The sequence below is a fragment of the Saccostrea echinata genome, unplaced genomic scaffold, assembly GCF_033153115.1.
Source record: "Saccostrea echinata isolate AGI-Se365-2 ecotype Australia unplaced genomic scaffold, CSIRO_AGI_Sech_v1 ptg000004l, whole genome shotgun sequence".
Lineage (NCBI taxonomy): Eukaryota > Metazoa > Mollusca > Bivalvia > Ostreida > Ostreidae > Saccostrea > Saccostrea echinata.
In genome coordinates, this window is record NW_026889753.1 from 2,778,716 (window position 1) to 2,794,148 (window position 15,433).

General features: G+C 32.0%; 1 protein-coding gene across 3 annotated transcripts; it reads left to right on the top strand.

Annotated features, from left to right (window-relative positions):
- Positions 1-1,967: 1,967 nt before the first annotated feature.
- Positions 1,968-11,585, top strand: LOC133179004 (uncharacterized). Of its 3 annotated transcripts, XM_061313678.1 has the most exons (12): positions 1,968-2,281; positions 4,018-4,231; positions 4,773-4,885; positions 6,039-6,072; positions 6,497-6,583; positions 7,686-7,765; positions 7,847-7,996; positions 8,379-8,562; positions 9,437-9,590; positions 9,786-9,877; positions 10,784-10,899; positions 11,258-11,585. In XM_061313678.1, the coding sequence occupies exons 1-11, from the start codon at positions 2,004-2,006 to the stop codon at positions 10,868-10,870; spliced, it is 1,473 nt and encodes a 490-aa protein (XP_061169662.1). In that variant the 5' UTR covers positions 1,968-2,003; the 3' UTR covers positions 10,871-10,899; positions 11,258-11,585. The 3 variants fall into 3 exon arrangements, with proteins under 3 accessions (XP_061169662.1, XP_061169664.1, XP_061169663.1); XM_061313680.1 differs by lacking the exon at positions 10,784-10,899; XM_061313679.1 differs by lacking the exon at positions 11,258-11,585 and having other exon boundaries at positions 10,784-11,207.
- Positions 11,586-15,433: the final 3,848 nt, after the last annotated feature.

Here is a 15,433-nt window from a genome sequence, read left to right on the forward strand (position 1 = left end):
TAATATGAAACAAAACTGTTCTTTAGCCTTAGGGAATTTTCTTGTTTATCAATGTGTTAGATCAGGTTTCACTTTCCATGAAAAGTTGTTTTGGAAAACTCTCCTTGTTTTATTGTACTATAATTGTTTACCAATTGTGAGACATTAATTATACAACACACAAATTAACTACACTTTGATTAGTATATATATATATATATATATATATATATATATATATATATATATATATATATATATATATATATATATATATATATATATATATATATATATAGATATAGATACATACATACATACATATATATATATATATATATATATATATATATATATATATATATATATATATATATATATATATATATATATATATATATATATATAATTCTTTAATCTTACTGCCATTTGATTTTCTCATAAATTATCTCTACCAAGAGTAATGCTTCCTTAAGCCTTTTTATTTACAACTGTTGCACAGTATATATTTTAATTCAACCAGGCCTAGAACTACATTCAAATTGAAATATGATACATCTCCCTTTCTGATATTTTCTTGAACTCAGTATTAACCAGTTCATATTGTAAATTAAATTTTAAAAAAAAATTATATAAAAAGATTAATGTATCATGATAATATTTTTTAAAATAAATGTTTTGCACCAAAACCAATTTATAATAACCATTGACGTTGTTATTCGACTGTTGGGTTTTTTTTCTTCATGTTTATATTCTTGTAATATTAGTCTGAAGTCATTCAATGATCCATTAGGATATAAGGTCAGGTCTTAATTGAAGTTGATTGAGTTCATTGATAGGCACTAGTCCTCTTGGTCTAGTTTGTTTTGAAGTTCATGTTTAGCCCTGATTAATGGTATTACTACACAAAATATATTTCATTCCCGTCTAAAATATGCAAACTAATGGGTTTTTATCTGTTCCCCGTCTGCAAAATTCTATACAATACAGGTTTTGTTACCAGACTAACACTAATGCAGAGAGCACATGGCCTGATATACACCTTAATTGCTGCAAAACTCTCCATTGAGGACTCATCCGAGCACAAACGTTTGACCTTGCTTGCATGGTTTATGACTCCAGAACGATACCTTTGATAGACCCATTGTTAAATGTATTAATTCTATCCCTGTTTGGTATTATATTCTTCCAGTTTCTGAACTTCTTGTTATTTATCTGTTACATTATGTTACATTATGTTATATTACAATGCATGTTTCATGTAAAACTGTCTTGTTCACTACTCTGTAAATGAGCCCGGCTCTCAGTACTTAGAACCGATATACCCACATACCGTGTTTTATGCAGAAAAACAGACAGACAGACGCAAATCAATATTACCCGCTTTTAGCAAAGGCGGGAGACAATTAGCATGATTAGTCAAATTTCTAGCCTAGAGCTCTGTCACGGTGGGTTCGCTGACAGGTGTGCTTTGAGTTTAAATTTGCTTAATTTAGCCTGATCACCTGTGCAGAGTTGTTCCTGATTCTTGCATTATCATATGAAAATGATGATTGTGTTTAACTTTTTACTGATGGAAAAAATCCGAATCATATGCTCTCAAAAACTTCTTTTGGGTGAGCTTATGCTCATTGTTGTCCTTTGAACGAGAATATTTGTTTGATGTCAGGTGTGTGAGCAACTTCCAGGCATGCATCTCGCACGTGTTAGAAAAATTTGACCGAATTAAATTTCTTTTGAGATTTGTTTTAAGACAAAACGAAAGTTTTCGTTATGTTGATTATTCAACTCAAAAGAATATACTACTAAGTTTGAAATATAAAAAAAATTGTTTAGTAATTTTCAATTATATTTTTATATGATGTTTATGTTTAAACTGAGTGAAAAAAGAACTTCTTTCTTTTATATAAATACGATTTTCGTTTTGTGAAAAGAGTGTCAAACCCGAAATTGTTCTATTTCTTACTCCAGTTGCGTTGATATTCACATTGTGACTTTGGGTTGATGTTGATGGGAAAGAAATCATGAAGAAAAGAAGTTTTTCAATTTTATGTAATACTTTGTTGAAGAATTTTTCGCAAGAAGAACTTCGAAATGGTTGCCGTCGTATTGTGGCTCCAGATTTTGTAAAAAGAGGCACAAATTCATTTCACACACAGGTGTCGTCAAACAGCCAACCAGCTATTTTGTACCAAAAAGAACATCGATCCCAGGTTTGCCAGCTTCCTCAACTGGAAGTTCCTGATGATCCGGAGGAATTGTTCAGAGGAATGTCCACAGATTTCCCATGCTTAACAAAGAAGTATAGTGATTTTATTTTTAATATAGCTCCATATTAGTTAGGTGTAGTTGGAGGATATTCAATGTTTTGTAGATGAATATGGAATTTATTTCACGAGTGGGTCAGGATTTTTTGATATTTTCAATGTGCGAAGCACGAGTGAAAATATAAAAAAAAAATCCTGTCTCACGAGTGAAATAAATTCCATATTCATCTACAAAACATTGCATTTTCTGTTTATTACATTTTCTTAGATTTTCTCTTTGCCTCTGTCTTTTCGTTACACAGTGTGACGTCATAGTTGAGCGGTTGAGACGTCATAGCTAAGCGATTACAAGATTGAAAAACATTGTAAACATGGATTTTTAACGACATATTTGGAAAAACTTTAGCAGTATAATATTAGTCTCTGTCAGCATGGTTCATTGACTATATGTTATAACAGGATAGGGATTTTTTTAAAAACACTCTTCATGAAGGGAAGGAAAATCGTAAGTTTTAATTTGCCGCACTTCTGATATTCTCACACTGTGAGAATACGATTTTGATATCCTTTCTCACTGTGTAAGAATAGCACTTTTATTCAGTAAATAAATTACAGTATTTCACTGTTAAAAATGCAATAAAATGTGTTATTACTTTTGTAAGGCGAAAGAAAGAGATTTAATATGTATTGCAGGGTTCGACATTCACGCTCTTCACCTCGTCATTTCCACCCCTAATTGATTTTGGACGACCTGATTTTCAGTCTGGCTCGCCCAAATGACGACCTGGGACGTGGGAATTTTCAATAATGATATTTAATATTTAAAAATAAACTTTATAAGGCCTTGAAAACATTGTTTCCTGTAACCCAACCGACCCATTCAATTAGCAGCCGTGTGGATTTTTCTTTCTGCCAAATCTGTGTTTGATCAATCAGCTGATGTAATTTTTTACCAAAAGTGTTAAATTAAGTTTTATTTGAGATATAAAATATGTAAACCTTGTCAACAATCACCATAAATATAAAGAGTAATGATCATTATTGTAACATTTAGTATCCCCCCCCCCCAACTTTCTGATGTTAGTTTTCTGCTGCTAGACAGCCATGTTGGGTGTCCACTGTAAACATCACACCTGGTTAATTCAGTCCAGGGATGTTTGACCCCTTTTGTTTATTAAGGCCTTTTTGGTAAGTGAAAATGAATGTTTTTAAACTAGAAACTTTTTATTTTGTGTCAATATGTGAGGTGAGATTGTATATTAGCAAAAAATAAATAAATAAATAAAATCCCATCCTACCAACCCTTGATTTATTGGGAATATTATACATGAAACAAACATAATTTTTTTAAAGCCTATTAATTAGCATTCTGATTCTGCTTATTAATATTTGTTGCTTGTTTTCTTTGTTTGATAATATACTGGAAGACAGCTTTTGATATTCCAAAAACATTTGATTTACATTTTATAATAGCACAACCTCTGTTATCTTAACAATTTTAAACAATAGTACATTTTTGTTTCTTTTGATATTTTGTTCGGGCGACCTGAAATTCATTCAGGCAACCTAATATCAGTACCAAGGTTGCCCAAATGGCGAGACCAAATTTTAACAAGTGTCGAACCCTGGTATTGTCAGAGACCTATATACTAACTAGTATTAGTATATAGGTCCCTGGTATTGTTTAACTTTTTGTACATGTTCCCATATACTATACTGTCTGGGCCTCTGTGATCAAGCTGTAGTTAATATCTTGACGTTTATGTTCTAGTAAGATGAATGGCCCGGAACCAGAGTATGACAAGATTATATCTGGCTATAAAGTCTTCCATTACCCACACCCATTTGAAATGAAGTACAACAAAGCCAGACTACCAGGAATAGATGTGGCATATGAGACATGGGGAAAATTAAATGAGAGCAAGAGCAATGCTGTGATGATCCAAGCTGGTTTGTCTGCAAGCTCTCATGCTAAAAGTCACAGGGTACTAACTTTTTTAACCATATATAGAAGGAAGTTTTGTATACATCACTGGTTATAGCAATTTTTATTTACTGTGAGATCACTAATTTTCATAAGGCTTTAATTTTCATTGTTTTTGTGGAATTAAGAGACCTACAAAATATTAAAATCCCATACTGCAGTATGGTGTTTCTCGATCCTTCAACAACAGAACCATTTCCCCTGGAATCGGTTATTTTTCTTCAAACCACCAAAATTTAACCCTATGAAAATAAGTGATTTTAAAGTACCAGGTTATGCAAAAAAAATAATAATTACAAGGATACTTTACAATTACATACTCTTTTTCTCATTTTGTTGGGTACATTAATTATAGACAGTATTTTTATTGACAAAGTGTACATCATTCTTTTAGATGCCTATTGGTGTACAATATAATTTTCATAGCTACCTGTGGCCTTTCAATTTTGAAGAAAAGTATGAATACAAATGTAGTAATTTTAATTTCAGGAGGTAAAATCTTTAAAATTTTGGAAAACTGACTAGATCCCTTTTATTTGAAGAAAAACTTAAGGCCAGGCTGGTGGGAAAAATTTGTTGGACCTGGATGTGCAGTGGATACAGACGAGTTTTTTGTGATCTGTCCAAACAACCTGGGGAGCTGCTATGGCACCACGTAAGTGAGGGTGAAACATTTTTGACTGATTATCATTTCTATTTGTGCTTTCAAATGTAATGGAATCTGCTTATGTGTTTGTCTGTAGAAAAATGACTATATTTCAATAATCAGTTGTAATGCCATGTGTTGAATACTATGACATGAAAATTGTTAAGTTAATAAAAGCATTCCATGCAGCTGGATAGGGTATTTTTATGCATTGCCTGTTTCCCTTTCTTATTTATTTGTATGAAGAAATATTTTATCAACTTTTTATGGCAGCTTTTAGCTCTACACATAAATTTCAGATAAAAATTACCGGTATTTATTCTTGTAGTATAGACTTTTATCGGAACTACTGTTAAGGAGAAAAAATTCACTGTGTTAATGTTTGCTTTGTTCAGTTTTTAAGTTGAAATGCAATAAAGTTATAAATTTAACAGAAAGTAAATAAATCATAAAAACAAACCGGGAAGAGTTGAGAAAATACAAAAACAAGGACTTAAAATTTGGCAGGTGTTTGAAAAGTGCATGATGCTTTTCAAATTGATTTTGATTAATCATCGGAGTAACAGAGTTAAACATGCCATGGCAATGTAAAAAAAAAAAAAAAAAAAACACACCAGTTGGTTGCATGTTAATTTACTTATAAATAAATGAAAAGTAGGTGATGAGTGAACCTCAAGACCATCAAAACTTATATAAGATCAGAACTTCACACAAAAATTGGAATAAAATGAAAATTATCACTTATATATTCACAAAAAAAGAGAAATGAATAATGACATACTTTACAAATAACTGGTTTAAACTTTTTAAAATTACTTTTCAAGGCCAAATTGACATGTATTTTTAGAAATATGAAATCTACAATTATGACAGCATTTGAGATACAAGTCTGCATTTTTGAAAAAAATTCTATAGAGTATTCAGTTATTGTTCAAATTCAAACACCCAATGATTGGGTGGACATATCCTATACCCAAGTGAATACTTTGTCCAGCATTCCAAGCTGTTCAAAGTATATATGTATAAAAAAAACAATAAAACAGGACAGTTTGATTATATGTCTTGGTATATGAGATGTGCATGTACAAATTCAGGTGAACTTGTTAGTGTGCACATTAATTTGTACCAGGAGATCCAGACATCACCATTATTTTTCTTTCAGGGGTCCATCGTCTATCAATCCCCTCACTGGCAAGGTAGGAGAAAACAGCATAGCTTAGGATTCGGCTTATTGAATATTCTATTCAGAGCCCTTGAATTAATATTTAAAGCAGCTGTTGACATTTCTTTCAATCTTTGATATCCGTTTCTTGCCAAAATTATTATCAAAGTGCAGCAGCTTTTATATAAGTATGAAGAGAGAATGTCAGTTACAACACAACTTATCAGAACAATTTATGTACAAATCTGAAATAAAGAAGAATATAAAACTATTTTTTATCTAAATGTCATGTCTCATTACATTGTAGTAAATGTTCCAAGGAGATTTTCCATAAAATCTAACCATCAGAATCTTGTAACATATTTAATTATTATGATGGTACTGTATCAAAAAATGTATGTTGAATATCTTCATGTGCTGTTACAGTTAGTTGACTAATGGGGAGTTTTTCTTTGTAGCAATATGCCACCACCTTTCCATTGATCAGTGTTGATGATATGGTAAAGGCCAACTTCCTGTTGTTGGATGAGCTTGGAATTGATAAGGTGTTTAGTTTGTTTGTTTTTTTTAATTTGCCTATTTTAAAGCAATATGAGCTGCAACTTTGATGTCAGAGATTTTTGTTGCAAAATTGTAATTAGCTTTTTCAATGACAGAAAAAAGATTGTTTATATACTTCCGTTGTTCATATTTACGATGGAAGAACTATTTATAAGCTTTGATTGAGGCAAAATTACATTATTGTCGTCCTGTACAATATTGGTTTCTTATATATAATACTACTTATTTGATCGTACAGAATCCTTTATCTGAAACAATGTAATACTTTAGTTCTGTCTAATTGATTAAAAAGGTTTAAATTACATACAAATTTATCATAATAACACATTTTAACAGCAAAATAAAATTCTCAAAAATGCAGCTCATATTGCTTTAAGGTTTTATTCATTTTCTTGGGATCAAATTTTATATTTTAGCAAAAAACACAATATATTGATATGTCAATTTGTGGACAGCCTCCTAGGCCTATTCTATCAGAAGTAAATTTTGTGCTTCTTTGATTATGTAATTTTGTTGTCTAGGTCAATCATGAAAAAAAAATTGAAAGTTGATGTTCAAGGAAAAATGATGAAACCAGTAGCTTTTCTTACAATCCATTAAACTTTGCAATGTATATGCAACAACAAAAATTCTAGAGGCATGTTTGCTATCAACAAAACTTATTGTACATATACTATATGTGTGAAAAAAACCCTGTTCAGTGGCACAGACTCATTGATTTGCTGTGTGGCTGATAGAGAGTCAGTGAAAGCAAGCCCAAAGGGCTCAAAGATTATATGGATGCCAAATTTATTTTGCATATTATTACATGTATTAAAGCGTAAGAAGTGTATTACATGTATTAAAGCATAAGAAGTGAAACGGATCGTGATATTGAACATGTGTACAAGTCTCAACAGGTAATTAAATAATAAATAAAATGTTGATATTGTACAAGGTATGATCATTTGAAAGAAGGGGGGCGGGTTGACTGCATACAAGATTTGGCCTGAAATTCTATGAAACCAGAAGTCAGTAGGGCTTTTAGTGACGAAGACTGTATAGACTTGTGTGACATAATATTAATTTAGCTTGGTGTATTTGTAGCTCCATGCCTGTGTGGGTTCCTCTCTTGGAGGGATGCTGTCCTTAATGGCTACAGCTGAGTATCCAGAAAGAGTGGGCAGGTGAGTCATTATATAAAGTAAATCACCAAAGCAATGAACTGTCTATTGTAAAATGTAAGAAAACTTCAATATCTTTTTCAGAATTATTTCCATCTCTTCCTGTGCCCAGTCGCACCCCTCCTCCATTGCCATGAGGTACCTGCAGAGGAAAACTATTATGAGTGATCCAAATTGGAACAAGGGGCACTACTATGATGGAACTTATCCTAAAATGGGAATGAAGTTAGCCAGGTATGTCAACAAACTTATCACTTAATGAGTTTTAGAGGTTGAGTCATAGAAACTCAGACCCCGGGGCCATAAAACTTAGATGAGCTCACTTTTGATCTCAGTCTTACTTTTTCACTATATATTCCTTTTGTAAAAGTGAGACTGAGATCAAAAGTGAGCTCATCTAAGTTTTATGGCCCTGGAGCCAGGTGACTAAAGAGTAGTAAGAGTATATGCAGATTGTATCTATTTCAAAATACTGTCTCTGGCTTTAGAAAAAGAAATTTAAGATTCAAATTAGAGATTAAAATGCATTTCATTGCATGCAGATAATACTGTTTGAGTAAAGGTGTTAGGTTGCTGCCTTATCTCTTTTCCCTAATAACTAATTCTTTTTCTACAGAGAGATTGCAACATTGACCTACAGAAGTGGTCCTGAGTGGGACGAAAGGTTCAGTAGACAGAGGATTGACCCAAACAGTCCCAATACCCTCTGTCCCACCTTTACTATAGAGAGCTACCTCGAGTATCAAGGAGAGAGTTTCAGCACAAAATATGACCCCAACTCACTGCTTTATATCTCAAAAGTAAGTGGGAGGATGTGTTAACTGGGGGGGGGGGGGGGGGGCACAAAATATGACCCCAACTCACTGCTTTATATCTCAAAAGTAAGTGGGAGGATGTGTTAACGGGGGGGGGGGGGGGGGGGGGGGGGGGGGGGCATGGACTTGTGTATCCAGTAAAAAAAAAATGCTCATGACCATCAGGGTTGAGTCATGAGCATAGTAGAAGTTCTTCATCTCAGCTTGCATAATGACCCTTTCTACCTTTTAAGTCCTGAGAAATTTCCTTATATTTGGGTATGGGAATATAATTTGATTTGTTTTCATTAGGGTATGATAATTGGAGTTTGCTTCACTGTTTATGTTTTCGAAGGAAATGATAACATTGTATAAATATGTTTATATAAACAGATTTTCAGTGGGGCTGACTTGAAGGTGCACTTATTCTTAAAACAAATCCAGGGACTATAAGGAATTGTGAAAAATTGAATTGCATGCAATTATAATATTCTTCTTTTTTTTCTGTTATCTGTCATTTGATTTCTTATTTTGACTGTATGCCAACATGGTGATGTCAATAAATTGAATTGAATTAAAATCAACTTTACACCCGAAATTCTTGCGAATAATTTTTTTTGTTTAATTATATGGAGCAATAAACATTTTCTAATGCTGTAAGTACTGCGAGCTAAATTAGATAATGGTAATGTGTAAGAAAAATTTGCTGCATGATACTCAAGTTGTGTTTTCTTTCTTACATATGTACATTTCATACATGTATATCCAACAGTAGAATTATCACTCTTAGGACTTTAAGGATTTTCCAAAAAATATTCCTGTAACAGATGTAATGCTTATCATGTAATGGTGATTTTAACTGGGTGTTTCTTTTATATAGGCCATGGATCTGTTTGACATGGGGGAGGGCTACGGCTCCCTGAAGGAGGGATTATCACGCGTCAAATGTCCTGTGATGGTGATCGGTGTACAGACAGACATACTGTTTCCAATCTGGCAACAGAGGACACTGGCCCAACTCCTACAGGAATCAGGTAATTCAGATGTTCAGTACACAGCATTTTTTATCATGTTTGCATTATTCAGTTTTCACTGTAGTATATCTTTTAACACACAGACCTTATAGAATTTCAGTAATGATCTTTCAAAAATGACCTTAGGTGGTTATAGATACTTGCCTTTTTTATTTTTTTTTTTTATTTTTTTATGCTTCTTTGATACACATTTAGGAAACAATGGAGTGACATTTTATGAGCTGAATTCTCTTTACGGACATGACACTTTCCTTTTGGACATTAATGGAGTGGGGGCAGCTGTAAAGGTGTGTATCTCAGCACTGTAGTCAATAAATTGGCTTCAAATAGGTTTGCAGCTAGCAGTTGGATAAAGATGATTAGGATGCAGAGATTAAAGCAAAGTTTAAAGTGCTGGCTTAGCAAAAGTTTTGGGTTTCTGCATTAGTTTTCCTAATGCTGTTTAATATGAGTTCAGTTTTTACTTACAACTACTAACAAAGATGTATCTGCAGTGTGGTGCATTACTAGATTATTGGTTTTTGGAATAATAGTGTAAGTTGTGAGAGATAGCTGAATGGATAAAAAGTTAGAGTTATCTTTCTTTGTTTATCTTCAAAGATTTTTTTTCCGAATATTCACTAGTCAAGAAATAAATATTGACATCTGCACTTTCATGATGCATGTGCATACATCTGCACTTTCATGATCCATGTGCATCAGTGTATCTTCATATGCATGTAACTAAATGCAAGACATACTGCAAATAAACTTCTTCCATTTATATTCAGATGTTATTTTCAAATCTTATGTTAAATATCCTGTATGTGTACTTATTTAAGCAGGATTCATATTTCACTGCCTTTGGTGCAATTCTTTAATGTCAGTGTGCTAATTCATGATTATTGTCAAAATATGACTTATGAAATGACAGTATAATACATGTTCCTAGAACTTGATTGTGCCAAATTCTCAAAATGCAAAAATATGTACACATAGAGTTGATTTCTTTTAGATCTTTATATCAAGCATCAGTATTTTGATTGTCCATGTTGAAAAAAAAAGATCAATTGTCAGTGGGTTTAATTAGAGGAATATTTTATAAGATAAGTTCAAATGCCTACCAGATGACCACTGGGGTAACTGGACAAAAATATGGTGATTGATGCTTGTCATTGCTATTGAGTTTGTGTTTTCTATGAACTTTTTTACAGGGTTTTCTGGAGACAAACTTGAAGTCACTGGGGATAGATTTAATTAATCGAGGCAATATGCACAACAAAGAGAGGGTCTTTTTTTAAATGCATAAAATTTATGCTTTAATTCTCAGGTATAGTGTGATGTAACACCTGCTCTTATTTTTTATGTCATTTTTGTTTTGCTAACATATAAATTATCAGTGTAAAATATAAGTACTTATCATTTTTATGTTCCATTATGTTTTATGACTCGACATAGTGATGATCAAATACATTTCTGATCTGCAACCAATGCTTCACAAACTAATTCTCCATTTTAGCTGCTTAATTTTTAACAAGCAAGATAAACACATAAGCTTGTAAATATTCCTCTGTGCACTCCTGATATTCTAATGAAATTGCTTTATGTAATCATAATTTTCAGCAGATAAAATAAACACCCTCTACTGATGATAAGTTCTTTATATTTTGTTTTTCATTCATATACAGGGATACCTTGAGATTAATAAAGATTTCTGCCACCATCATCACCATAAAGATGACTTGTAATGGTGTATGCATCGACTCCACAAACAGCACTTTTTTTTTAAGAGAAATTGGCTTTTGGACTTATTGAAGAAAAAACAAAATCTCTGAAATTATCATGTGATTTGTACATGTCATTGCTTTAGACACAGAATTTTTTGACATCTTCATAACAACTGATTTTAGGGAAAATTGAACTTTACGAAAAGAAATATTTGCATAAAATGTAGACTTAGGCATTTTGAACATGCTTTTATAATCAACAGTGCACAACCATACATACATACATACATACATACATAAATATATATATATATATATATATATATATATATATATATATATATATATATATATATATATATATATATATATATATATATATATATATATATATATATAGCATACAAAACATATCTGTACATTTTTTTTTTTTTATTTTTTTTTTACAAATTATAGCATTGAATCAAGACCCCATCTCATCAAATTTTTATCCAAGCAGATTTTTAAATTAAAGTTTGTGAAATTTATCAGAGTCTAGATGTGTATTGAAGTTGTAGGTTGTATGTATGAAAAATGAGTTTTCTTTGATTGAAATCGTTAAATTATCATTAAATTTAGTACAAATTATAAATCGTGATATTTACTATGGAATCAAATATGAATTGATTTTAACGTGATTATTTAGATACCTGTATCACAATATGTATTCAGATGGCATGATACTTGATATATGTAGAAGTGCCTTCTATGTTACATGGCAATTAATTTGTTGATTTTTGTGATAATTATTGTTGATTTTCTTATACAAAATATACATGTAATTACTCATTTGTAGTTATTGAATAGTCAGGTAATAATATGATAAATTCTTTCCTTCGATACCGGTCATTGTTACATTATTTTTTAAATGAAGAAAATAATTACAATTTTTGTTGTTATGTTTACACAGCACATGTATATATTCTGTGTACCTGGATGATGGTGAAAGGTGGATGCCTAGATTGCCTTTGGGTCATTTTATCAAAGGTCAAATTTAAGTATACATTTATGTGATATAGTAACTTGGAAATTGACTTCTTATTTACTATACAGAGGATATATTCAGTTAGACACCTGTATACATGTATTTTGGGATAACTAGGTCAATGATTAAGATTATTGCCTTGACTGACCATTTCATGGATGCAGCAACCTGAACACTATTTTAAGCTACCCATTTACTAAATAGTAGGAAGAAAGAATTCATCTTTAGATTTTAATGTTAGGGTCAAAGGTCAACTGTATTGATTCATTAATGCAAGAACTGGTGTGGGGGTTTTTTTCCCTTTCATTATTTAAAATAAGAGGTTTAAGATGATATATAGTGAAGGATCATGGAATCCAAGTAGTCCAATTATTTATTTGTGCATGAATATACATCTTTGTGACACAAAATCTTGAACATTTTATAGCAGACCAGTACTAAAATTACCTTTTTGAGCTGAAACAGGAAAGGAGAAAATGTATGGCTGGACCGGGAATCCAACCCAGGACCCCTGCATTACTAGTCAGGTACTCTACCAACTGAGCTACCCAGGCTGATATTCATGGCCCAAACCATTGCAGAGCCATGACCTTGAATGTGTTTTATCTGACCTGTAAAACAACTTCCCCCTTCCTGGTGGATACCCTGAGAGTATATATATAAATATATATATATATATTGTAACTGTCTGAAGAGCCAGTAAAAGACAGAAAGCGCTTACAGTTAAAATGATTATTCGAGTCTTGTGATTCTTGATTTTTTCATTGAATATATCAGTATTTTACTGTACCAAAAATTGGATTTTTCTTTTATATATATATATATATATATATATGGGATATCCTTTTCTGAGAGGATGGACTTATATTCAGGAAGTTGAAGTATGTGATAAATAATACAAGTAAAAATTTAAAAATAAATGGAGGGTTTGAAGACCTTAGATGAAAAGTTGAGTTGGCCTGGTCCAGAGCAAAGGCATGTCATCTCATTCAAATTTAAAAAAGGCAAGTCTGTCACTCTGTCTGGTTTCAATAAAATTAAAAAAAAAAAATGTAGTAAAGTACATGACGATACTTTCACCCAATAAATTCAAAATTTAAAACATTTTGAAAGTAAAAATTTTTTCGCATCTGAATCATTTGATACATAGCACTTGCTCATGCATAACTCATGATTTTTACAAATTATTCTCAGACACATCAAACTGACAATAGCTAAATCAGATGACAGTATTCATGTCAATGAATTTGTACATGTATTAGATTAAAGATTTCATGTTAAACCATGGTTAAATTGGGAGACACTAACACATGCAAAAACATTTTGTTTCTCTCCTTCAAGCCAGCTTTGAGTTGTGCAGATGTGTGAAAGATATTCTCAAAATTAATTGGAAGGTCTACAAAGTCCAGGAAAGCTTAAGTGTTCAATGTGTAAGTCTAAATCTTTGTTTATTGGAAACATAAGAAAGTGGCAAGGAAAAAATTAATTAAAAAAATTATTTATTGTATATTACCCCTTAGTAATTGCAATTAACACCCAATGTGGCACCGAATTCATATGTATCTGGTAAAATCACATTACAAATAAATTTATAATCATCAAGTATTAGAGAATCGTTTACTTTTTTAGATATAAATAGCTTTTTAATTATCTTATATTAAACAATAGAATGATGTACAGTGTGTTTACCTGTTTGTAAATAGATAATGAGTTAATATTCAAGATTCCTTATCTTTCTCATTGAAACCTCTGTTAGAGAGTTTTAAAATTAGTCATTTATCTAATGAAGATTGGTTAGTTTTTGTTGACTTTACATTGAATGAGCAAAAAGATTAAAAATTATCTCTGAACAAGATTTTTTTTAGAAAAGTACATGCCCCCTATGTGGTAATATTAAAACGAGTTAAATTGAGAATGTCTGTAATGATAGTGAAAAAAATGGGTTACTAGTATCAAACTTAATGTTATTTACTAGCCAGGGACAAACATAATACATGTACTAAGGTTGATCTCTATTTGACCTTGATATCATTAGGGGTAATTCTCAGAGTGTACCAATGTACCAAGTTTGATGTCTGTCAAGCAAAGGGTTCTCAAAATAGTGAGCTGACAATATCTCCTATGTTCAGTGTTTTTTGGCCCTTAACCTTTGACCTTGTGACCTCAAAATTAATAAGGGTAATATATACATTAGGGGGTACCAGTATGCCAAGTTTGGTATCTGTCTAGCAAAGCATTCTCAAGACATTCAGTGGACAATATCATACCATATCCAGAGTAGATTGATCTTTGGCCTTGTGACCTCAAAATCAGTAGGCATCATCTACTTATAAAGGAAAACCAGTGATCAAATTTAGATGACTATAAAGCAAAGGCTTCTTAAGTCTAGAGTAGTTTGACTCTTGACCTTTAACTTTGCGATCTGAAACTCAATAGATGTTATCTACTCTTAAGGGGGAACCTCAATAGATGCCATCTACTCTTAAGGGGGAACCTCAAAAGATGTCATCTACTCTTAAGAGGGAACCTCAAAAGATGTCATCTACTCTTAAGGGGGAACAAGTGTATATCAAGCAAAGGGTTCTCAAGATATAGAGCAGTCTATGTCTTCCTGTCCAGGTTGAGTCTTGATTTTGTGACCTCAGCATTAATAGGACAATCCACTCATTAAAGTGTAGGGTAACAGTATGCCAAGTTTGATGTCTGTCTACCAAAGGAATCTAAAGATATTAAGCAGACAATTTCCAGTCCAGACTCCAGAGTAGGTTATATCTTGACCTTTTGGTGTCAAAATCAATAGGTGTCATTTATTTCTAGAGAAAAACCAGTGTCAAAGCTTGATGACTGTCAAGCAAAGGGTTCTAAAGATAATATGCAAACTTCTTCCTATATATAGAGAAGTTTGCTATTGAGCAGCCAATATCTTTCTACATGTATTTATATTTTCACCCCTGCACTTTGACCTTGTGACTTCAGAATTAATAGAGGTCATCTTTATCGTTATGGGGTAACAGAATGACAAGGTTTAATGTCTATGTAACAAAGTAGCTCAGAGGAGTTAAAAGGGAAAAAAATAAAAGAAACAATAGATTAATCTACAATAGCAAAAATAT